The sequence below is a fragment of the Opisthorchis viverrini genome (genome assembly GCF_000715545.1).
Source record: "Opisthorchis viverrini unplaced genomic scaffold opera_v5_48, whole genome shotgun sequence".
Lineage (NCBI taxonomy): Eukaryota > Metazoa > Platyhelminthes > Trematoda > Opisthorchiida > Opisthorchiidae > Opisthorchis > Opisthorchis viverrini.
In genome coordinates this window covers 778,890-805,733 of record NW_008751704.1, presented here as the reverse complement: position 1 = coordinate 805,733, position 26,844 = coordinate 778,890, and the positions used below count along the sequence as shown (strand labels likewise).

The 26,844-nt window shown below is 41.9% G+C and overlaps 1 protein-coding gene across 1 annotated transcript in view; it reads right to left on the bottom strand.

Moving 5' to 3' along the window:
* Positions 1-1,324: 1,324 nt before the first annotated feature.
* T265_03386 (hypothetical protein) overlaps positions 1,325-26,844 on the bottom strand; it is a gene marked incomplete at both ends in the record, with an annotated part of 51,241 nt that continues 25,721 nt past the window's right edge. The window contains 4 exons of the mRNA XM_009167855.1: positions 1,325-2,281; positions 5,552-5,746; positions 10,689-10,844; positions 25,728-25,880. Coding sequence (XP_009166119.1) covers positions 1,910-2,281; positions 5,552-5,746; positions 10,689-10,844; positions 25,728-25,880 — 876 coding nt within the window. The remainder of the gene's footprint in view (positions 2,282-5,551; positions 5,747-10,688; positions 10,845-25,727; positions 25,881-26,844) is intronic.

Below are 26,844 nucleotides of genomic sequence, written 5' to 3'. Positions count from 1 at the left end.
ATTACCTTGATCTAATAAAGGTAAAGTCCATCTCTGGGAAGATTATTTTAGCTGGTCCATTGGCTCTCGTGTTAAAGTTGGGACTGTGAAATAAAATGATTCAAACCAGGCTAAGGGCCAGTCGATCTTAACTGTTACAAAATCAACCCCACTCTCATCAGTCCCTGTTCTCTGGCAAGTTGCTGGAAATTTCTTCATGCAGATTAGTTAATTCCTGTTTAACAGACGATTTCTATTAACGAAAATAGAGCGGATAATTAGTATTTTTTGGACCGTACGTCTGATTTGTACTCACATGCACAGCAGATGATAGAAACCTGACTTACGTGGAGTTGCATTATTCGCACAACCGCATAGCAATGCACGACTTGTTTAATCGTGGATCGATAAAGGAAAGTGTAAGCTGAGGCCCTTAAACCGATGGCACCCTATGCACGATTTAAAAGGGCAATTCAAATGAGTTTGATACCTTGGTGATTTCATTTTTTGTATAAATAGATACGGGTTGTGACCCTGAAAAGTGTGGCTTTTTCATTCCGCCAATGGGGATCCTGCATCAGAGCTATCGCCTTCAGTCAGTAACCCACTCACGTCCTTGGTATCATTCAGAGTCATTTTAAGTCAACGATCTGAACTCATCAACGCATCCAAATCACGGTTGTCATTACTTTACTTTCCTTATCCTCGATAACAGATGCCGTAGCTACTGGAACCCATGTAGTCGATGTAGTATTCCTACTGGAAAAAACGTAATTCCTGTATCACAAGCTTGTTCTTTGTGCTCCAAAGTAGATAGGCATGCTTTTACTGACAAGAACAAACCGTTTGTAGGTGATAAGAAAAATAGAATGATTTCTTGTGTGTATTCCACAGCAGCAATTCAAGACATTAAGCCTCCGGCATCTCTCGAGGCAGATGCAGCTGAGGTTTTACAAGATGGGCCAAAAAAGCGTCTACATTGAATTATGGATGACTAAAAATGCATGATGTGTGAAACATAGTATCTATTGAACCGGGATTCTTTGTGAAGAAAAGTAGCAACTGGCTTTGAAAAAATTAAGTTTCCCTATATATATGTATTATTCAAAGAGTTTTTAAAAAGATTGTTCTGAACTTTCACTGAGAAAGCCTTCTAGGTTAGTCTGGAAGGGAGTTGACCCAGTGAGGTAGGCAGCAACTCCCTGTGTCTACTGATGTTTCGGTTGTGCTTGGCCAGTTGGAAACAATTGACGAGGAAACACTGACACTATGGTGTAGAACCAGGTATAGAATCCAGAGTAGAGATAGATAGAAGACAATTGTTGTAAAACGGAATTTTATTCAGCTGACTGTTTGTACCCACATTTGCTGATTCAACGCACAGTTGAAAGCACAGTGACGCGGTGCGACAGAGTAGTGGATATCCTAACAGGTTGTCCTATCCTCTTCAGAACAGAATCAAGGAATATTGCTTGTTTCTCAGTGCCATGCATGTGAAAGCGCAGGGTGCAGGTTACAAAATGCCTCTCAAAAATACGTATAACTATTTTCACAGAAATGGGGCACATCTTTCAAAAATATCGGTTAACCTGAAAGCATTTGCTGAGAGTGTTAAGAAACTGAAAGGAAATAGCAAGGCATTAGGGCTAAAAATAAAAAATTTAAGTAAGCCATTCATAAATCCAATGACTGAAGCTCATTTATCACTACGGTCAAAGATTCCACAACAAAAGGAAAATATTTTTAAGTAGAGTGTCATTCATTGCTAAGCACTGTAGATTTCGGTTTACGCAAGAGCAGTTTATAACGTTTGCACGAGGACGCGCAAAATATCAGCCGTCTGGTGGAACCCCTTCAAGACAGAGGAAGATAAAAAATCTAAAGGGTATTCAAAAGAGAGAGGAAGAAAACCACGTGTTTCAGTTTTTACCTAAACGTCTCCTAGCTGAGCGTAGACAGCAGATAGGAGAGACTTGGGATCGGAGACAACCGGTAGAGGATGGGCCTCAGTGTTAAATACCCATTTGTTCAGTGGAAATCGAGATGAAGCGTCCTCGTCAAACAACAGGTAGGCGTATTTAAGCGTTTCAGCCAACCAAAATGATTCCATCTTGTCAATACGTTCTGAGTCAGGTGTAGATACATCAACTTTACCAGTATAACCTCCAGCGTGCCACTTGGAGTACCTCTCGAAAGCATCCAATATAGTTCGGCCCCACAGCTGGTACTTAGGGTTCTTGGTGATTGTGTAGAGATAATATAGGGACTCCATTGTTTCCGGTCGAAGAATATTTTCGGTAGACTTGAGGGACAAAGATACATTTTGGAAAATATTTAAGGCATAAAATAAAAAAACGATCCATAATTTTTTGTAGGAAACGTCAGCTGTCAAGACTGCAGTGGAAAATAGTACAGCCATAACTAATAAGCTATAGTCACCCCTGAATCCTTTTGATCTAATCCAAAACGGATTGCACAGTGTCCTTTTCACATCTAAATATTTCCAAGGGATAAAATGACAGCTACGTTCTATGACTATTTCCAGGTGGACGCTGACTATGCTTACAATCACGAATTTTGTGCTTAATTGGGCTTAATTTTTGAGCCTAATTCCTGTCGTAGGATTTGTGGCGCAATCTGCAAGCAACTAACCGCTGTTTCCTACTGCCTGTAGAATAGAGAAATAAAATTCGAGCCTCAGTTTTGCACTGTATGCATACGCCGTTTCTACAAATTAAAGCAGTTGGAAGAAAAACCCTTTTCCTTAGAATAAGCTCTGAAATACGTGCAAGATTCTGAGGATGTGCTCAGGAGTCGGAAAACCACCGGTCGGTAACCATACACCGTTTTTCGTGGGCCACATTATTTAGGTTGAGAGATAATCTAAGTGCCGGGAAATAGGCGCTGGATAAGACTCACGCCTGAAAAATTAGAACAATTTTTAGGCGTTTCAGTTCATTTCAGACACATGTTGTGTACTCAGCGGGATTTCCTGGACGAGTGGAAGCATTAAACTGAAGTGGTGTGACTCAAAATTTAAACCTCGAGAAATGAACATCTTGAGAGAATCTTGGAATGACGCAGGATGAACGCAGAGGCATTGCTCTATTGATGCTCTTGAAGTGTACGCTTATATCATTTATCGTCATTAGGTGAAAGCTTAAGTTTGGACATCGCTACTAGTGCTCGAATTCCATAGCGCTGATGACGTCAACTGTATGTTCTGTTAGCTACTAACGAAGCCAGTTAAGTACCTTGTACCAAGTAGATAGTTGGCTGAATACACATTCATACCAGAGGCCACTATAGAGGGTTTGTTCTAAAAATTCCCCGAAAACGTGCATTAACTTCCAGCCTTGTTAGCAACAATCTGTTCCTACTCCACATTTAGCTCAGCGTGGTTTCATTTTTTGCTGATTCTGTGTATCAGGCCAAAATAAATGTGCGTCACCCTTCAACCCTGATTTTTTGCAACCAGGTTTCTATTGAGATGACGTTGTTGTCCTCCCCGGGTTATGCAAAACACTACAAGTGTTTCATGTGTCGTATAAAGCTGATGAGCCCAGATTTTCCACCAGCTCACTGAAAATATAACGATATTTTTGAAGGTTCTTTTAGTTGCCTTCGGAAGGAAATTAAGAAAGCATTATTTTGTTGGAATCTTTACTTTTATTACTACATGACACAGAGGAAGACCGGTTCGCTCGGGATCATCGGGCATAGAGGTCAAAGCACTTTTCCGTCATAATAGCGCTTACAGTGATACCAGCTGAGAAGCAGTTTCTTTCAGCTAGATCGTAGAAAATCTTGACAAAAAGTCCCGTGGAATAAGTTGGCAGTCACTAGCCACGAATAGCGCCATTGATCTCCATGGCATTTTGTTCAACCAAGTATCAAATAACATCCAACGTACGACTGAAGTAGGTGGAAAAATATCCCACATGCAAAAAGGTTGCCGCCACATCTGCTCTGAGATCTGTACATCAACTACTCACGAACTTCAAGGGCAAAATGCGAACTTAATAAAAGACATTTCTTTCATTGTTTCGGCTCGTAACTTGTGCCTCAGGCGTTGCAAGACAGGTGAACCCCAGGAATTAGAGACAGGGATGTCAGAGGCCGAAAGAAAAATAATAAACCCCAAGTCACACGCATAGATTGATTTCAGACTAAGAAATCACGACAACGCGATTCCGCGTAGTCCCTGAGGACAGACGAAATTTCTCGCATAGGTATTTTATCTGTTAGTGAAACTGACAGTCTGTCATTAGTTGCTGTGCTTGGTTGTCCTTTAGACTTCTGCTCATAGATATCTTTATGGTGAATATGTTCAGCCTAACACCTAAAACACCCTGGGAACCCCATTAAGTTCTACCAATAGAGTACTAGAGTATTTCTGAGAGATGAGCACCTGGCAGCTTCCAGTTTTCTTACAATGCTACGCTACTGGATGTGGAAGAGTATATTTTCTAGGAGTTAAGGAGAAAACAAGGTATTTTATGGTTATATAAATTAAGCGCATTGTCCAAGAGTGAATACACCATAGTGCTCTACATGACAATAGCTGCCAAACGCAAAAGATAGCAACCTTTTCATATAGGTCATGCGACTAATTTTAGCGGACGAGCTCACAATCTGTTGAGAGCCAAATCTTATTTCTGTATTTTACGTGATCCTCTAGATGGATGAAAAATTTGCAAAACCATGATCTTGGGATTTTTCCATATATTTATAACACAAAGCATAATACAACCCACAGCCCGCGGTAATACGCAAATTTCGGTTCCTAATCGTATCATAACCGAACGTATGGGATTAGATTAATGACGTTTTGATTGTTAGTTTCAGGTTACCACCCTCCTAGATGAGCCCCTGCAAACAAAGTATCTAGTCAGCCGAGGCTTCTGGGGGTCCAGCCACACCATTGTAGGTATTTAGCTAAATTTCAAGCAGATGTTTTATGAATTAACAACCACTACCTGAGGATGCAGGATTTTTTGACTAACTAGATGAGCCCCTGCAAACAAAGTATCTAGTCAGCCGAGGCTTCTGGGGGTCCAGCCACACCATTGTAGGTATTTAGCTGAATTTCAAGCAGATGTTTTATGAATTAACAACCACTACCTGAGGATTCAGGATTTTTTGACTAAAATATTCAAAATAATCGCAAGAATTTCAGAAAAAACTTAAAGGTTATATGCAGTGTAATGAAAAGGCACAACTGAATACCGACCGAAGAATTTTATGTGCGAAAGGTACCTCCCATTATGGAGAGCAACTTGGTAAGGACTGATAAATTACACATATTTGCAAATCGACGCTCATATAAACGGAACCTCGAAGAATAGGCCCACTTGGTGAGCTATAAGTAGAATGAAACGCTGAGTGGGCTGTCAACCTTATCAATAGTGAGTTAAAAACGAATAAGCCGAGAAGTACAACCGTAATAGCAAATTTTACAAAATTACCTAAAACAATTGTATGTGCCTACCAATTACGTTTTTCCAGTCATCAATTTATACCGTTAGTTTCAGGTCCACTTAATTATCAAAAAAATTAAATTTTCACTTACTGCTGGCCAGAAATCTTTCGTGGATTTGTTGCTTACGTCGAACAAAATATTCTCTGGACTTAGGAGAGTCGCGGTTTGACTGTACATCTCGTAACACGTGCGCATCAAACTTTCGGCGAGTTCCAGATGTGCCCGAGTCATGTTGTGGAGTATTCCGTACGCCAAAGTGCCCGGAAGAAAACAAACTAAATGGTCCTACACACAAAAGGGTGGATAAACTACGTATTTAGAAATATCAAATCAATCGGAGGAACGATGAAAAAATGAAACAGGTCTAGCCTTCAAAGAGCTAATTTAACGTGATCTAGCTACGGCAAGTGGTGAGAGGGGAGACAGAGAGTTCCAATAGTTTGTGATACATTGCACCAGAATATTTAGCTTAACATTTCGACAGCAAAATATTAGTCCCAGATCGCAGAATGACAGCGGACAGTGTGCGCCTGTTAGTGATATTGAACCTAGAGTATGCCTCAGTGATCGGCCCTACTGATGTGAAAAATCAACTCTCATTAGTCGGAGGTCTCGAAGCAGCAAAAACATGTAACTTCCAAAGAAGATGCGACGATATCGTAAAACCAACTTGCGTTTTTCTTTCCCAAAGTGAACTTCATTCCTCATATTAAACCGTGATCGTGTGCTAATGTAAAACATTCTGTCATTACTCCCCTTGGTTCCAGCAGCAACTAACTACGGCAACTAACGACGTTACTCGGTATCAAATGAATAATTTCAGTAAGAAACAGATTGAGTTCTACAAAGTAGTTTTGATCAAAAGTACACATCAGTTTAAGTTTTGTCCTGTCTATACAACTTTTGATGATTCACTAACAGGAAACTGCTTGGACATCCAAACCTATGCTACCTTGTTATGCTTCGAAGCCACAAGCTTTTGGTTTAGGTTATCACCCTTCAGGCGGCTAATAAATCCAATCTGAATAAAATAACTAAATGAAGAACAATAAAAGTCAAGAGAATTACTGTTTTTTTCTTGCAACGACTACTAAGAGTGACATTTCCGACCTGTAATTAAGTATTGTCTACATACAAAGATTTTGTACCTGTTACAAGTTACCTCTTTGTTAGGAGCACAACCCATCGCTGAGTAAAGCGTAACCACTGGAAAAGTTTCAAAACTCGTCCATCGGTAGAGGTTTATTTTATAGATTCTAATTGATGTTGTTCAGCTTGTTCGAACCCCTTAAAGACGACACGTGTCTTGTAACTTCAAAAGCAACATGAAGAATAGTGTTACACAGGGCTAAGATTGAAACAGCACCCAGGCGTCATAAAGGATAAAAGGCGGATTTCAATATCCGTCTTGTAAAGATCATCACCATCATCATCATCAGCTGCAAGAACCGCGTACTTGCCGTACAGTAGTTCTAGCTGCCAAGGTTTTTTTCACCGATTTTTCGGGGAGGTTAAGTAGATGGCCGCATATTGGAGGACTTAGTTGATACTATTGATGCGGAAACACAGGGTTGTTAGCAAACTCCTGATCGGAGCGATTGGGAGAGAATCTATGCACTGAAGGCGATATGTTGAATGCAGGAGCGCCACTGAGGGCATGAGCGGGGTTTGTTTCTAATTATTGACCTGGCTCGTCTCGAGGTCTCCATTCAGGGAGACTGCCATTACCAGCGCAGCTGGGTCTGCTAGTGATGACTTCCGTACTGCGCTTCAAGGTCACTTTTTGAGCTCCTCTGGCTCCTTTTCACTCTGCGCGGTTGTGCGGAGGGAGCTCTTTGAGGAAGCCGCAATACTTGCATACGAATTATATGGCCAACCCAGCGCAACCTGTGGAGTGTGATCGGTTCATCTATTGTGTGCGAGTTATATTTCCCGAAGGGCATTTGACGTACTTCAGATTTACTCATCCGGTGTTCCCACTAGACTCGGGCAACGCTCCAAAAACACCGGTGATCAAAGACTGAAGACCTTTGGCGTCCTCCGCACGTAACGGCCAGGTTTCTAATCTACACAATAATACGGGGGCACACGGCAGCATTGTAGACTCGATCTTTGACGAATAATCTGATGCCACTCCTACGCTGCTGGTGATGCAGGTTCAAGAAAGCTGCTTTGGTTTTCCTAGTTTGGAAGAAAAGATCGCCTTTGGTGAGACCACCAGTACTGGTAGAGCTGCTTTGATAGACACATTTCTCTACTATCGTAGTGGGCTCATCCACAAGCATGAGGTTGAGGTTCGCGCCTATATTGTCTTGTAGCAGCACTTTATACTTCGCAGGTATGAAGCAAAACCGTGATGTACCATTGTTTAGATTATTTAACATTACTTGTGTTAGCACGCTATGCCGTCTGCGTATTCGATAACTGCGAACTAACACCCCAACAGGCATTGAAGGCTAGTATTCACAGGTATTCAAATGCTGAACAAGGCGTACAAATAATGTAGAAAGAGGCAACTTGTCATGCATCCGATCGGCTGTAGAGCTCAGTGAATTTGCCAGACTTGTTAAGTCTCACTGTTAGCGTAAGGCGTGTACAAAAACTTCCTCGATCTGTTCTGCGTTTGAGTCACACTAGGAACAGGTGAATTGTCCAGCTAAAAGCAACGAAATGATATCACTGCATTCGTCCGTAAGAACATGAACGTTTGACGTATGATAAAAATGTTTGCCATAGAAAATTTTTGAAAGCTCAAAATTCAAGTGAAATAATATCGTGAAAAATCGAACAAATTTAGCGGTCTTTTTAAAAATAGTTTTGGAAACATTTGTGGGACTTCGCAAAAAGCTGCGAGTGATCCATTCACATTTTCTTTACAAATATTTTGCGTGGGTTCACTTGTGATGCAATTTTCCGTACGCAGAATACTATTACTCGCTTCCAATATTTGTCTATTTGTGGAAAGAGGGTACCATCCTTGCTCAAGTTCCAACTGTGTGAGTAAACCTAAGAGAGTTTGCAAGCTTAATTAAATTTTTGCAGCTATTCTATCAATATATGACTTAAGTTAGCCGTCGGACATTTTTTATCCCGGCACTGCCAGCTGGAGTGTTTCGGTAGAGTGAAGCCTTTATGAAAAGTTTGGCAGATAAAGACAATACCGTATACGCATGGCTTGCTTTTGTCCCGAAAAAAATGCGAAAAACTGGTGCGAAAAAATTGTACCAGTAAAAGGAGACGCGTGAATAGTGACTAATTTAACGACTGGTTACACAAGAGGTCACATTAATTCAGACGTGTTTGGTTCTTAGCAACTGAGATAAGCGGAGATAACGAAAATTAATTGGTAGGCTTTTTGGTATTGTGCGAACGGTATTGAAAGTGCAATCTATTGAGCTTGCTTAGCATCTGAGAGATGTACGTCCGCCAGGTTACCAAACATCATTTGCACCAAAAACCGCAAATTTTCGGCAAGCTAATACTTCTTGTGGCTGCCTGCTAAAGTACATTTTGTGTACTATACTCCGGTCAACCATACATGTAGAAATATGGAGCAGAAATCCATGTAAACAAATTAATGTGAATGTAAGACGAGGTGGTGAAATTGCAAGCCATATTGTGGATAAATTTTATTCAGTAGGACACTTATTGCTTTCAGGACAGAGAAGTCTTCATATGTTACTGAAACGAAGTACAAACGTGACACAGACGTAAACGTTGATACTTGGGCACACCTTAAATCGATAATTGTGACTATCTTAGCCGTCTGATAGCACAACATCGGAGTCCAGAATGTCCTGCACACATATGCAACAAAAAAGCGGAATACACTCGCGAAACTCTGCTGATTCATATGATGCTCATCAGTGTGTCACTTATCGAATATCGCCAAGACTGGAACGATTAACAAGTTATCACTTTATGGAGCCGAGAGCCGGTAAAACAGCTAACATTCTCGAGCGAACCCCCACCAAAACTTTGCGAACCAAGGACTACCCAGTTATTAATCACCTATTTGTCTGTGTTTTATTTCCTTGACAACACACCATGCAAGTGGGGTTTCGTAATGTAAGTAAATTTTATCTCTGCTGAAAAGCCGAAATGCGACGTCTCAACTGAAAATCCCCATATCTCATCAAACTGCAGGTAGTCCAGAGGAAAATTTCACAAGGTCGGTAAAAAGTTGGCACCAGCGGATTCACTCAACACGTGGCCACATGATTCATATCTCGTAGTTGTAGCTTGAGTGGGTTTGTATTCTCATAAAGGAAACTACTCACAAGGTTGCTGAAAACTCTTTGACAGCGCGCGACCGGTTTCGCCCTTCTTGGGGTTCACCAGGTAGGTGCAGTCCCCGAGTTTCTGTCAACTTTATGAGCTACTTGAACATACCTGATGGTCCCCAATAAGGGCGAAACCGGTCGCGCGCTCTCGAAGAGTTTTCAGCGAACTTGTGGGTAGTTTTCCTTATGAAAATATACTGCGATATCTCGAATATCTTGCCAACTGAATCATGAGGCGGCCTGTGTGCAGCACATTCAGTTAGAGGACAGCATAAATGAGAGATTTAATTGAGTCTCCCGTGAAAACCAAATTGGTTTGTATTCTGTTTAATTGCAAGTTAATCACACTTTTGATAAGCCTCTTGTGACCGAGGGTCTAGGCATTCAGAATACTAGCCGGGAGATCACTGGTTCGAAATCACCTGGATTTTGTGGGATGCGCAGTAATGCTTCTCGGGTTTTTAGCATAGACTGGTTGCACTCGAAAGAATATTTTCAATCTCCCATGAGAGATTTAATTGAGTCTCCCGTGAAAACCAAATTGGTTTGTATTCTGTTTAATTGCAAGTTAATCACATTTCTGATAAGCCTCTTGTGACCGAGGGTCTAGGCATTCAGAATACTAGCCGGGAGATCACTGGTTCGAAATCACCTGGATTTTGTGGGATGCGCAGTAATGCTTCTCGGGTTATTAGCATAGACTGGTTGCACTCGAAAGAATATTTCTCAATCTCCCCAAGCCATCACCAACTCGGATTCTGTCTGAGTTCTACTGTAAATCTATGCTATGTAGGGAAGCAGAAAAGTACTGTGCACTTTTGTTGCATGCTATCCATTGCACGTGTGTTCTTTTCAGGCTTCAGTTCAAGTTTTACAACAAACCAACCTTGCAATATTTTGACTAACGCGTCTTAGCATCATAGATCAGTTTGCGCACAACATACCATTCTAGGCAAAAAGGTTCCGTCGGCGTCAATTTCTCCAATAAAAAGAAGACGGTTTGGTTTGGAATATTGTATCAGCCTGGATTTGATCCCCTCAATTGCCTCTATGTAGTCCGTCCGTAGATAGTCCAGTACTTTACCTGTCTGAACCCACACCTGAACAAAAATAGGAACAATATAATAAATTCGTCAACTGGATAAATTCGTTAACTTCAGTGAAAAACCAAAATTGAATATATTTGATCCATCTCAGACGCCATGTAAATATCAAAGCATTGAGCGGACTCTCAAACCATGGAATTACAAATAAGAATATTTTGGTAAATTTAAGAAAACCTACTTACTTTGCAGCCTAATCGTTCTTTTGCCTCAAACCCTAATAAACTATTTGCAAAGAGAAAAATTGTCCCTGCTAAACTCAGTAATAAGGTACCACTTCATTGCATCATCAAGAGTTTGTTTGATTTTCAAACGTTTTATCCACTGTTGGTTTATGGAGCCATGACCCACTTTCCAACTACCCTACGTGTTTTGCTAATTTTTTCACCCACCCACAGGTTCCGACAGACAGGTATGCGTGAATGAACTGGCCAGTTCGTTCAGTTTCATTTCCGCCCAATTCAGAACACCATCACTAGCGGGTAGTGACTCATTATCACTTGGCTGATTGCTTTCTATCGGTAGTACGGATATTTGACTGCGAACTTCGTTCAGCTGACCTTATTGTGATGGATCAAGTTTTGGCGAGAACAAACGGTGTGGACAAGATTACAGGATCCAGATATACATGCGAAATATATTACAATGTATAGTGGACCTTGATCTTTGAGTATTAACACCAGATTGTGGGTCCGCCGGATTCATCTCTATGTTTTGTTGATTACTCATCGAGTTGGTTAGTAGTTGATTGGTCACACATCCAACCAACTCAGTCTGCTAATCCGAACAGGTAAATCAGGTATTCATTATGTCCGTGGATCCGCTTGTAATATTGGAGAAACGACGTTTTCACTTTATGACCACCGGCCAGGTTCAGGCTTGCTAGCAAGCAAGGTCTCTGAAAATTATGTTGGAATGATAGTGCACATTGAATAAAATTCAAGATATAACGCAGTGTGGTAATACAATAGCAAAGTTGATATTATAGCTTCCCAGAGACCACGGTTTTCTATCCCCACTCAAGAGAAATTTCATGAAGCACATTGTCAGTCAAACACAGGAATGACGGTCATTTGGTAACTCAAATTTTGAAGTATTCCTTACCGTTAGTCTCTCAATTAGCACACAGAAAACTTTAATTTTAGAGACCTGAATGACCTCTATTGATGAAATTGGTCCAGCGATGCGCAAGTTCATGTATCCCTAAACTGGTTCCACATTACTAGAAGGCAGTAACACATCCTATACCAAAGTTGGGTTACCGAAAACGGCTAGCGGTACATTTAGCTCATGCGCGATACGGTCTCATCAATCGTCTCAAGCGTGTTCGCATAAAGATAATGCACGCACGCATATTAGTTATCTGTCCCACAATCTGGCGTTATATGCCCCAAAGTTATCACGGTAGACCTTTTTGTGTAAGTTTGAAAATTTGGTTATGCTGGGAAAGTTAAGTAAGCGCTGTGGCAAAGATTAAAATAAAGCTTAAAAAGGTTGCTTTTTCCGTTACTGGACCATTGAGGCACGCATTAACAGACATATGTTTCAATATGGGGCGGAGGTCGCGTGTAATGTGGACTCATCTGAGGAGTGGGGACAAAACAATGATTGGCCACATTATTACGCGGAAAATAATCTAGGTAATATGCTCAACAAAATAGTGATGCGCTGGGCTGAATGCACTACAGACCACATGCTGGTACTTATCCAACTGATTCCATACGTCGTGGACCATTTTATCTGACTTCAAAGTAGTATCTTCAAGGACCGTTCGATGTTGGGCTTCTAAAAAATCTAGGCAGGCGGACTTCCTCGCAGGCCATTGTGTGTTTCTCTGCCCTAGTGGACACATGCCAACATAATCTCAATTGACCGTGAGACCAGCAAACTCCATACTCACCGGGACACAATCAACTAACAGGAGTCTGTGGGGGACAGAAGATCTGTGCCGTTCGAACTCCTTGAGGTTTGCCACAATGTTAACTCTGCCGATATTAGAGTTACGAGCACCATATGACTGCGTGCCGCACCTAAAATCAGATGCAGCTACCAGCATTAAGATTGGAGATCTAAAGTCCAACAGCTTTTCGACAGTATGGATAATTCCATGAGTTTATTGAGCACCAACACCAACCTCAGAGTTAACCGTTTACTTTGAATCTTCAGAAGGCTAATTATTATGAACGGTGGAGCCGCACTGTCATCTTTCTTTACACAAAAAACGGGCTAAAAGTCACGAAGCGATAACGTGGTCTACAAAACAGTTTGAAAATAACTGCACAGAATCTTCTACAATTACACTCATTTGCACAACACTTCGGTTTTATTGGCAGACACCCAGCTGAGTCTCTGGTTTGTGATATTGTTTTTCAGCCGAACGTTCTGCGTCAGATGAGATCATGTCCCACTTGGTACAATATTAGGGATGCTGAAATACATTGTATAGGTGTTAAAAACTACTCATAAGGTTGCGAAAAACACTCCGACAGTGCATGACTGATTTAACAATTCTTTGGCATTATCAAGTGAATGAAGTCGTCAAACTTTCGCAAACCTTATGTTCCACTCGAAATTCGAAATTGAACAAAATTCTAGGAGTACGCACTTTTGCACACCACCTTATCTGTGCCGATGGAACCAAATGAATATAGCCAAATCGCTCATTTACAGTGGTCTTCTTTAGTTGAATTTGCCGCTCTGTGTACACCTTGGCGTACCATTGTTTTGCGGTTTGACATTAATTCTGGAGCTGCACTTACATAATGTGTCACATGAAGGGCGCAACTGGTGGTGAGCTGTCTAAGGGTTTTCAGCAACCTCGTGAGTAGTGTATTACGTCAATGGGTTAAAGAGTCTCATTATGTGGGGGTGAGTATTCGAGAAAACTACTCGACTTGTTGAAGCGATGGAATAAGGCGGCTGTACTTGCGCTCTGCAGTACCGTGAAAAGCAACCAGTGAGTGTGTTGTGGGGGTTGAGTAAGTGACTAAGCACTGAAGGGCGCAGTGAGGACAGGACAACGCAGTACGCTAAATTGCACAGACGGAAAATTAAGTCAAGTCGGTACGCTAGGTTTTTCTCATTTGCATGTCGGAACACACTCGCTCCTAAGATAAAGGTGCGCAATTAGTGCAACTCTGTGGTGTGCACTTATAGTTGATATAACAAGACCGTATTCACAATATTCACCTTAATTAGTCAGTCTCAGGAAACGTATATCTCACATACCAATAAATCGACTCTTGAAGGAGGAGACGTAAAAGAGACCATAGCCGCACTCTCAATGAAGCCACGCGGTGCTTACGGTGGTCATGTAAGTTCGAAGATTAAAGAAGCATTTGAGAAAGATAAAACAGGCCAAAAAAGGCGAACATTGACTCTAAGCCAACAACTTCATCGCGGATAGTTTCAGAAATTGTGTACTGGTCATAGATAGATTAACGGTAATTTGACTGCCGAGACTTAATGTGGCTTTAGCTTGGCCTGTTTTCTTCCGTATATGCATTGCTGTGCTGGCCGAGTGGTTCAACAATCTGCGAGGAGATTAGACTGTGTAGTACGACCTCGTGTGATAAACCATTTTGCCAAAAGCCCCATACCAAAGCAAGGACCTCGCACGAACTGTCCGGTATTGCAAATATACATATAGTATTAAACTTCACGTACATCGTGCGGGCAACTGTATGCTAAAAACACAACCGTCTCCCTCCATGGACTAGTGGTGACGAACTGCATCCATATTTTACGACGAAGATTTAGCAGTGTGCCGAATCGAGCGCCCAGGAGTAGCGAATTTAGGGAAAGACCTCGCTGAGTAACAAGAGCAACCTACTTTGACCCAGCGTCAGCAGCCAGTGCCTGCGTTTACCTTATGGGTCTTGGAGCATAATAAACCGAGTATGATATGTGCATCAGTCCACCTTCCTAGTCCAGGTGGACTAGGACGAAAATGCATCTGCAACTTGTTGGCTCTGTACTTCTCAGTTAAGTTCGGCGCCCACATCACAACGCTTTGCGGATATGCCATCAGCCATGTTGGCCTCGATTGACTTTTAAAGTCATTCTCTCCTTGGCAGTACCGAGTGACGTAAGTCTTTAAATTCCAAAAAATACAGTACAAGCGCTGCTCGAATAGGCCAATATTTTGTGACGCGCGGAACCGAACCTACATGTTGTTGTCACGTACAGTTTGGCTGCACAACGAAAAACCCCCTATTAACCGGTATTTGCACGTTCAGCTATACTGCATACAAATAACCAATGGACCGCAATTGGGAAACAGTGTCTGACAAGACGCGAATAGTGTGACATTTAACAACACCCCAACGGTTTTTGACGGCCTTCAAACTCGGTTTCCTAGAAAATTGCATGACCTTTATATTTCGTTTCCTGTCCACCTAATGATATAATTCAAGGCGGAAAATAACACCTCATTCTGGTGGAATTCCGTTACAGCTAAACGCACTCTTATTTCGGTTGAGCCCCTCATGATTTGTGTGAATGTAACCAAAAATGTCGTACACGAGTGTTTCTCGTAGGGATATAGGCAGCTTAGTTCTAATGATTTTGTGTCACGATAATGCGTCTGGAACTGAATACACCCGGAACTGATACCAATCAAGGCCCTAACTATATAGAAAATTATTCAATACAATAATTAGTGCTACAACCCAAAATCTCCTCAAGTAATCGGCAACTCAATCAAACCACAGACCTTATAAGGGATTACCTATGTGAGGTTTCTCCGAACTGGCCTTCGCTCGCGATTTTACATTTTCGGAACTTAAGTTTTGATTGTTAATGTGTCCCCTGAGGAGTTGGAGTTCCAAGGATTTTACCGACTCAAAATAAACTTACATACCCACCATCTTTACGGTGCCCAAGTTGAACCAAAACCGCTATTCGGTCACGGACACGATATATAGCGTTTAAGTTAGGAGCCAAATGGGAGTGTGGGACAGCAGATATCATGTTCAATTGTTCGGGAATCCGTAAAAATTACCGGGTGGATTTGGTGGTATAAGGAATTTTCCGAGTTTTCTGACAACCCTGCAAATTATATCATTCGTCACCGCTTGTGTAGGCTGTCCGTTCAGGGAGCTTTGGTAGGAGTTAGGGTGTACGAGGCATGGCCGTTACCTTTGCTAATACAGTGATTCTGGGAATTTATGGAAGCGGCCTTCGTAAAGTGGGGGCCTGATAAAACGGAACACTTCATAATCCGATAGACTATCAGTGTCCTTCAGCCCTCTACAGGAATATACGTTCCATTAGTGTACATGAATCTTCAATCAGTGTTGCCACTTTTTACAGGAAATTCGCATCCATAAATGTCAGGCTGGTGTAGCTCAGTGAAGCCTTTTCGGATGCAACTTGGGCACTATGCACATGTATCTTGACCTATTCAGTCATAAGGTAAACGGGAGGGTGCAAAGTACTGCCGAACCATCCATTCTGATTTCATCAACAACTATGGTTTAGATCACACGCGATTAACAAAACGGGACCGAAACAAGCATACTTTACAAAAAACAGTAGCCTATGTTGGGCACGATTACCCTGAGGAAACAATGAAGCCCAGTAGAATTTCAAGACGTAATCTCAGTCAGCTATTTCACTATTTTCAGAATTCGCTAATAGCTCTATGCCTCCAATCAATCATTTTGGTTGAATAATCTTGGAGTGACTGTGCACTAGATGCTACCTGCTTGGGTACGTTAGCATCCACACAATACCAGCTGAAATGTTGTCACACAATAGGTCGAATTTGCAAGCCACACGTTTGTTTCCTAGTAAGCCCAATAGGAGTGAGCTTCAGTAAGGGTGGATTGGTTGTTTGATGCGTATACCACTGGAAAAAATTCTCAATCTGTTTACACTATTTACCTTCGACGTTCTACTCGATCAAAAAACTCTATGCGATAATTATGCCGCAATCTCCAAAATGTGCGATAAAAAAGGGATGAATCGTGACCGCGTGACCCAACATAGTATCACAAGTTATGGTTTGCAGTAACAATCTTGGGGTTTCTTTTTGTGGGACCTTATTTCAAGAGGACTGCTGTACCCGTGCCTTTAATCGAAGAATGTGGTGAGACTAAACTAGCTGTATAATAAAAAGTGACCTGTCATAGAGACGGATTCTGCTGCCCCAAAAGTGGAGGGGCTGGGTGGGCACACCTCACAATATAGGAAGTGAATGTGTAACAGATATTGGCTTGTAGATTCTAACTTGGGTGTAGAGCAGTAAATTTTGCACTGAACTATGAGCTTGAGTTGACACAAAATGAGCCGTCTGTCCTGTACTGATATTTCAATAATAAGAAGGAGAGCACTGTTCTTCCTCGGTTAATTTATACATCATAACACACCATTTAGTCAAACCCTAACCTCCCGAGGGGAGTAAGTCTTTTGTGAGCAAAATATTCACTGTGGCTTGCATACTTGCTTATCCAGAAGCATGTTGGTCAAGATTTAGAAATGGGATTAGTCAGAGACTCAATGAACTACTTTTGGATGATTTGTTACTGACAGCTGCCTGTTTTTTTTTCAGGATGAAGCTAGTGTTTTTGGTGTTGGTATCCCGGAAATCTATGAGCTACGTTCGTATCACAGAGGTTTGTGCACATTATTGATCAAAATTACTTGTTAACTTAGGAGCAACAAGATCTGGATGTTAGGCAATCAAGAACCTAAGAACAACAAGCAACGCTTCTATAGGATTAGCTGAGCACGTATGATTTCTGGTCACGTGATCCCACTACCAGCCGTCCTCACAGCAAACATGTGTTCGATTGTCGCACACGCTGTACGGCTGACATACGCACAGATGCAAGGCACAGTACATGTACTCAGGAAATTTAGTAGAAGGCATTAGGAAACCCCGTTTGACTGAAACAGAGGCAAACTACACGCTAATTTGTCGATAACCAGGTTGATCGATTGCTAGGGAAATTCTTCACGAATTTTGAAGTGCCGAGTAACTGAGGTTGAGAAAACTCATTCTAGTCAGGTGTTGTCCAAAGTCCACACGAACTCTCTCCAATGTCTTAAATCTGTTTTTCTGATGCATATAAAGTTAAGTCTGCATCCATCAAGAGAAATGCCTATTGTAACGTTTTGTCACAATGTATTTGTCCACATCCGCATCAGAGTTGCAAACAGTCTGAGTACTCATATGCAATTCATACACAGCTGCTACTAAACGGTAGTGATATTTTGACCAGGATCGACTGCTTCATCGAATGTCTTGCGCAACACACGTTTCATAGGGCTGACTCAAAATGTTTCCACTACTGTTCCGTAAATAAAAGATAATCTACCGAGTTAGGCCACTTCAAACAGTATCTACGAATGGAAATGTACTTGTATGAGTTAGTACGCATGTAGAACAGAATACGGTGATCTGTACGCACATCAAAACTTAGATCCACTGAAAAACAGCTCAATCCGTCCGGAAGGAAACACTATGTCGTTGAGCAAACTCGCCTGAGATCTGGATGAAATGGCTTTTTCTAGTCACTACAGAAGACTTGATTTTCTGTATCCATATTTTGACTGTCATGAACCGGAATTATATATTCAGAAGGGAATGGGATCACTCTGCCAGAGCTACTACAGAGAACTAAGACTTTTAAGAGTATTTTTTGCCTCCCATCTGTGAAATACAACGTTGTCCCCAAACAACTTCAGTTTCAAGTACATGGAACGTTCCGTATTGATTCCATGTAATCTCATGTTTCTTTAAGTGAAACATATTTTCGCTCTCGCACTTCAACCCCTCGGTAATTCGTAGGTTTTTATCCAAACCTCATTTTTTTCTTACGTTCATGGCTATATGTGCAAATGGTACTCATTTGAACTTATTCAGAAAACAGTGGGTTGCTGGATAAAGTGACGCGAAAGAATCTGAGCTCAAGCAATCCCTTGAAAATGTCCGTTGCTTAGCACGCTCGTTTTCAATGTTTTGACTGTGAGCAATATTTTGCACTTCAGGCGATCGATTAAAACCGTCTCCTGGAAGTTGTGGACAGTTCTAATAGCACTATTGTTTCACTACTCCTGCATAAAATGTTGTATTTGACAGCCTCGAAGGGTGGCGTACAATACTTCGATGCTCCATTTTATTTGATAAATGTAGGTTATCACGATTTGCTGGATTGGTATACTACTGCCAAGCTGTGCAAGTTTTATATGCCAAATAAATTCCATGTCAAGTGATTCTGTACTCGAAAAAGCACAATTAACATCCTCCGTGTTCATCCACTGCCTCCTAACCACTTGACTGTGTTTTGCACCCACAAACACGATTGTGTATTGAGAAACATTAGCGAATGTTACAAATCTCACAAAGTGCGTAAACCAAGAGCGAAATTATTCCTGAGGTATACATAACCTTCTGATAGCGGCACTATCTGGCAGCATTCCTGATAAGCAATCATTTTTCTCTAAGATTTGACTCGAGGTTCTGTAAAAATTGTGGTTTCTAAGATATCTATTGTTGCACAACTGGGTTCCGTCAAGGTATTTCTTTCGATAATTCAGAATAGTCTAGAATTTTCATCAAAATCGTTATCAGATAGTAAGAGGGAGGGTTACTTGAGGGGAAGGGCCGGTTGAATTCTTTATTTTGAGGGCGAGGATGTTGAATGACACATGTTAGCGCCGATGGATTGATTTTGAGAGTTTATCTCTTATAAGCGTTCTTTTTGATGACCGACAAACGCAGTCTATGTAGTTCCATATCAACAAAGTAAATGCAAATGCCCTCCAAAACGTTCCAGAAGGACGTCTACGAATTACATTTCTTTTACTAACTATGTTTGCGCAGAATTTTGATGAGTAAAAATTGCTAAACATGGTCAAGAGGCAATGGATTATGTATTCTTAGTTAAATTTGAAATGTTTAAAACTGTTTTGAATGGTAGAATGTTAAGTTCAAAACATAAAGAATTACTTAAGCAAAAGTTACAGATCTAGTTTTAGGGGAAAATGAAGTGGTTGCAAATACATATGATATCGAGTATTTTTTGTTATTCATTAAGAAAGTTATTTGCATTTCAGCCTCAAGTGGATATTGGGGAGTGTTGCGGTGTATATCACTTGTGCAGCAAGCAAGTAATCTACGGTCTGATGTCCAGGCTCCACTCTCACATACGATGGAAAGTAAAAGTCAGTGAGAAAATTATGAAGCCACTTTGCAGTGTCTGTTTACTACTGTTGAATATTCAGTGAACGTCCAGGAAAGCTCAAGAGGACGCGTCAGAATGTTCATTTTTCAAAACGTCTGTGCACATGACATGTTTACTTTCGTACCTAATGGCATGTAGAATAAGTTCATGTTTACTTGAAAACACCTTAACACTTTGAGATTTTTCTACTTTCATTTGGTGTCGTGACCATAATACGGATGATGCCCCGTGGCCACAGCCTTTTGAAGATGATATGTAGAATCCCCCGAAGGAGTCTGAGGGCGCTTTGGAGGTCGCTGGATTGGAGACAAACATGTAAGTTGGCGGCTTCAGAACCCTTCTCAGGGACGGACGAAGGCGGCCCTGATAAGAAACTCTATTCCAGAAGAAGCCCAGAGAAAATGGACTGGACTGGCAGCGGAGCTCGACAAAATGGCAGACGGCCAGGAGTACATGACGCTTTTCAAAGTGGACAGAATATGACTGCGATGTGACGCAACAGTTCTCTTCGCTAGTCTGCAACAGTCGGTGAACCCTGCCTTGCCAGGATTGAAGTGAGTGTCGCGCCATCACTTGTTGTCTAACCAGTCCGACGAAAGCAGGCGGCCGGCACTTGGTTCCCGGTTGCCGTTGGCGAGAGCAAACGGCCATATGAGTGTGGTGGAACTGGTGCATCTGACACGGGCATTGGCCAAGACACCATGGCCACGCTGCAGTCACAATAGAAATGAGATGATTCACTGGTAGAGCGACCACGGGCCCGAGTGGACCAACTAACAAAACAGCCTGCTGCCATCAAGATAGAATCGCAGAAGCAGGTTTGAAAGAGCCGATGCCTTAATCGTGTCATTTCTGGCCACGGGAATAATCTGTGTTGCCGCAACCGGCTGCCTGTCAATAATGATGATCTGATTTACTCTTCCTTCACCGGGTGGGTTACGATCAGCGCTGCGACACAAACTATGACACAATCCTTAATGTATACAGAAATAGCGGTGTCACTGAGGCAGAAAGGGACGAAGCTGAATGCAAACTAAGCTTGCTAGACGTGAGGGCAGTGGGTGATTACTAACTGCAAATGCACTAAATGCATCTAAAAGACCGATCGGTGCAGGAAGAGTTCCCGACCATCCCAGACATAAACAGAAAATTTTGATAGCACCTTTCCCAAACGGCGCAGATTCCATTGTGGATGTAAAGCGGGATAGAATGATCACAAAGTATGGCTCATTCAAGTTTGCAGGTCACCAAAAGACTGCCGTGAGCGAACTTCGTTTACGAAAGCTTTCGTACTGCAATGGTCCGTCAGTCTGTGGTCTAGGAGTACTCCAAAATGCTCACGGGCAATGAACATTTGTTTGGTTTTTGCTCGTGGATCCAACATAAAATCTCCCTTTCGTCCGAACGCTTTCGAGATTATGGTCCTCGTAAGCTACTGCTCCATCTACGGGTGGAGCTCCACAAACAGGTTAGTCAGGTTCTAAAACTGGCATAATTGAGGAAGCCAACAGTGTAAATAATTATCCGGTTATGTTTGTGAAGAAAAAAGCTGGAACATACAGATTTTGTGTGGATTTCCAGCGTTTGAATGAAATGACTACTGGGTTGTAGCGGTCCCTTCGGCTGCAGAGATTTCCAGTTCGCCCTAGCGGTCCCGATATTTCACGGCATTTAACTTGTGTTCCGAATACTTCCAGCTAGCTAACAAGTCAAAGGACGGAAAAAGATAGCGTTCAAGTAAAATCAACTTAGACAGATGCCGTTTCGTTTGTCGGAGACGCCATTCTTCTTCCCCGATGTTTGATGCTTAAGACTACACAATATTACTGTGTACAGATACGATATCGTCATCTATAGCGGCTCGCAACGGGCTCGGAAGTCGTATTGAAGCATATTTGGGAAGCTGGCCTGCGTATATATGATGATACATGGTTCGCTCAAAGTTCTGTGACACTGTTCGGGTGAGGACGTATGAGAGCCATGCAAAAGGCTCGCGCGCTGGACGCTCCGGTCACAACGGCACGACAATACAATCCCGCACGTGCTAAGAGAGGCGGAGCACCTTGCCGATTGACTATCAAGACCAGGGGCCGGAGATGAGGCACCAAAGATCACGATTGGCGCTAATAGCCTCGCCGTCCAACTGTATCTCAGGAGGTTGTCGCACCTACAGCGGCAGGATTCCGTACTACGAAAGAGGTATTCAGAACACACACACACAGAGAGAGCTGTAAACGTCCAGGAACAGGTTATTAGACTAAGCTTGAGCCAAACTAGCATAATATTATTGGATACCAACAATTCGATTGTCGTAGTGCGCACAGTACCTCACGTTTCGAGGCGGAGGCTGATTGTTGAACTGCATGAGACAGCACACACAGGACGCACCAATACAAATGGCTCACTTCGGCAGAGGGCCTACTGGCCAGGGATAGGAAGTGAGGAAATGGATTATGTGGTGGCCTGCAAGCGATGCCACCTGATGAAAATGGATACGACAATGGTCACTCACCCCACTGTATCAGAAATCGGAGATTTACGGTCCGTTGACCTTATGGCGGCAGCTAGTGGAAATCAATATGTCGAGGCGGTGGCCAACAACGGAGCGCCAAAATGATCCTTATGATCAGGTGCCCTGTTTTTTGGATTTGCTATCAGCAATCGTACATCAAGCGGTCGGGGACGACACATCACGACCCACAAACAATCGGCCTAACCGAACGATTAAGGAGTGACTGGCGGTCACAGGAGGTGTCTGGGAAGTGAAATTACTGATGGTGTTGTTAGCAAATCGTAAGCCGATTCAGTCAATCATGGAAAAGCCTTTCTTCCTGTTGATGTACGGCCAACATTTGCGCTTTCCGAATGATCGGAAATCGTGTTGTAGCCAACAACAAGTCTGTCGCAGGAGAATCTTGGGAAGGATAGTAGAGGAGATCAAGAAAACTTGTCCGCGGTTCAGGAGAGAACTAGACAGAAAAAGGTGGGTAGGAAGGCACGACATCTCTGCGTGCAAAGGTCAAATGAAAAGATCATCAGAACTATGGAAGGAGTGGACCGAGACTGCGGAAAGTTGGCAGTCAGTGGCAAGACCCGTTTGCCCTTATCGGCTGTCAATGGAACGCTTATACAATTCAGGATGGTCCAGGATTGAAAAGGGAAAACGCTGCTAAGCTTCGAAAGTGGTATGATACACCCGGAGGGGTGTCGGGCAGACCAGCTATTGAAGACGACCTAACTGATGCAAACGAAACATCAGGGGCATGCACGCGATATTTGAAGGGAGAAGGTGTGTAACGACGTAAACTACTGATGAAGCATGCAAGTAGCCTATTTTCTGATGTACAACCTCCGCTCCCGCATCCAATGGACAGTGAAGGTCAGTAAGGAAATTATGGAACCGCTTTGCAGTGTTCGTTTACTATTGTTTAATATTCAGTGAACGTTCAGGAAAGCTCATAATGTTTACGTTCAAAACCTTTGTGCAGAAAAGATATTCACTTTTGTGTCTGACGGATTGTAAACGCTTAGTTTGCGTTTGCTAATAAACAACTTCGTGGTAAGAAGCTTTCCCACTTTCACTGATTGTTAGGTAAGCAGTCGGTTGTTTTTTTTACTGAGCTTGACATTGGGTTTGCAGCCCGCTAAATATTTTTGAGCCATCTAAAGTCCAAAAATAATGTAACATACGTGGGTCAGAGTATGCTAAACTTTGGTAATTTCTTCCTTAAAGCGAATGTTTGATATGTGCTCATTTTGAAGGATAAAATAACTCCAGGATCAAGCCCATTCACCGAACGAAAGTTTAGGCACCTGAGGCCGCTTACAGAATGCACCATGGAATTCCAGGTGAGTTACATGAGTTTTGAATCGTGCAAATCTCCTGGCAAAAGCTAAGTATGCCTCTCGGGATACCGTGAGCAAGTGGTAACGGAACTGTTGGAACTTACTTGCTAATATTAACTGTGCACTCGGCCAGAATAATTAAACTACACAAACGTGGCCTTAAGGACGTATAGTAACACAAAGTTTTCAAAATACAGGCGGCCTTGTGATTTGTCGTTCTTGAGCTAACCGATGGCCAAAAGGGTTGTCTTGCCACGAAATAGTGGTGCAGAATTCGCAACTAAGTGAATGGTGAGTAAACCAAAATCGGAGATCATCATAAATGCCAAAGCTAACGCAAAGAGATCATTAGCAAAGAAACAGCCTAGAACAGGAATAAAGTGCTACTCAAAGTGTCTATGTGAATGCCAAATCTAAAAGACAGTAGCCATCCTGAATTTTTAGCACTAGGGTACTTTACCAGAGGTGACAAGTATATCTACGTTGCTAACTCTCAAACAGTGATGTAACAGTCGGTACTATTCGTTGCCTTTCACTGGAGGAAGCCTTGAAAATTTCTCAGTACGCGATAAAACAAAATCGTTGGGGATATCAGACCACCTCCAGGACGAAATTAAGTATTTGAGATAACGGAATAAGGGAAAAATTGTTTGCATCAGCGTTTCCAACAACTCCTTTCAGGATATGCTCCAGATAATTTTTGACTTTCTTTAGGCCCAACTAGGACAAATACCTGTGAGTCAACATGATGATTTCGTAAATATGCTTGGCATGAGACAGGTGCAACCTAAGTACAGGCCAATAAAATAAGTCGACCTATGACACGGCTTTGATGCAAATTCCTAAAGCGATACGTAAACTCAGTAAATTTCTTCGCTGGTTTCAATCTTTTTACTTCATCATAAGTTCGCGAATATCGACCTCATTTGGTCGTTTTTCCTTGATGGACAAACTTCAAAATTTCGGGCAATGATAAAAGACACTGGATATGTAAAGTTAAGGATTACAATAAAAGAAAGGAAACAGATAAACGTTTTTCTTTGGAACCAGCTGTTTTGCGCTTTTGCTCAAAGTAAACCTCCCAAGCTTGAATTTTATCTCTTTTGGAGAGCCCTTGAGAGATGGCTGAATTAATTGATCCATATCTCCAAATGCTTGTGACTGGTTCAGTGTTCAAACCATTAACCAGAGAGACGGACTGCTATTCCGAAACTCTAGATTTTCGTGAGAGATGATATTACGTGAGGACGAACCAGCTATACAGTGTTTCTTGGTCTTGCAGTCTAGACTGGTTCCATTCGCAGGGTAAAATCCCAGTCGACAGCACCAGAAAGGAAAGAATCGGCGAACTTACATTAAAAATATTCATCACTCTTATATGTGACATCAAGAAAATGACTGTGATGACAAGAATAACGTGTCGGTTGAAATACAAGATATCATTTGAGCAACGCGCCACGTTAGAAAATAGACAGAGAAGTTGAACACAGTCCTCGTTATCTCAACGTACTTTTGTGTTCAAGGCACTTTTTCACCTAACCTGGAAAGGCACTGCAACCATAAAGCACAAAGTTACGTATTCGCTTCCCGGAATTACATTCCAACAGTCACTACTGAGTACAGATATCGCTGAGTAGTCGAAGGCTAATAAGAGGATGATCAAGTGGCTCGCCAGTTTGACATTTCCCTGTCAGTTTCCGGGTATATGTAGCACTGTAAACCAGCGCACTGTTCTCATATGAACAAACACGAGGAATATCATCTAAAGTTGATTCAAAAAATCCGCATTCTAACAACACAGATCCCATTTTAGAAGTGAATAGCACTCAAAACACAGTCTTACTTTAAGGAGGTATTCATAATAGCTGTCACCACGTGCGCCTATTGTAATCCGGGACGACACCGAGTTCCCAGTTTCGCGATCAATACCGATGGGAAGCAAACCATTCATTTTTGGTAATTCATGCAAGCGTTTGTATACTTGCGCAGCCGTATGCTTTTTCAAAGAAAAAACCCAATGGGACGGCAATTATGTCATGTATGCATGCATATATATCTATTTGTTGTACACACGAAAAAAGCTATTAGGGTATTCAAGCAAGTTTTGCCTCAGCTAACTGAGCTGTATCTGAAATCATGCAAGAATCGCTTGTACGCGTTCTGTTTGTGTGGTTCCTGATTTCATAGAAGGTGGCTCTCTTGACATGGGTAGTCCTCAACAAGGTCCACTCACGGACAACGGCGACCCCTTTTTCAAAGGCAACTAAGCTTTGCTTGCATAAATAGTTATCAAACCACAAATAAAAGGTACTACTTTGTTCTTGAAAGGATCATAAATCATTGGATTTATCTACATGCTATTCACATAAATATGCAAAAAATGCCAATCAGAAAAAAATCTAATAAATTCTCTTTAAGATGGTCAGTAGGTGGAAAATTAGGCTTGTTACTGGTTTGTCACACTTTCATCCGTATTTTCTGTTGACTTTTTTGAAGACCTTCAGGTGACGTTTTAATTTGCACAAAGCGTTCCTTAAGAATTATTTGCTCAATCAAACCGACTGGATGCTGGAATTAGTAGACGGAATACTTTACCCGAATCAACCTGCTTATTGGGGTAAACGAAAACCGGTCGCCTTGTGGGGGCTATTCAGTTTTGTTTCAAATCAAAATTTAACTCACAACTAGTTCCCATACGATTATCACTTTAATTGTTTCCTTCTGAAGGGTAGAACTTATGACCATCCTTACCCGTTACCCGTTAAATCGCGCGCGGTTGGTCCCTCGAGGACTTTCAGGTTTTATTCAAAGCTATCATTTACACGAAGTAATTTTCTTGTTGACGCCATTTCTTATTGAGAGACAAATGGCTGAAAATTTCCTCTACAAAAGGTTACTGTAGGCGCTAATCAGACCTCACACTATAATTTGTATTCATGTCTTTAGGGTTCACAAACCCA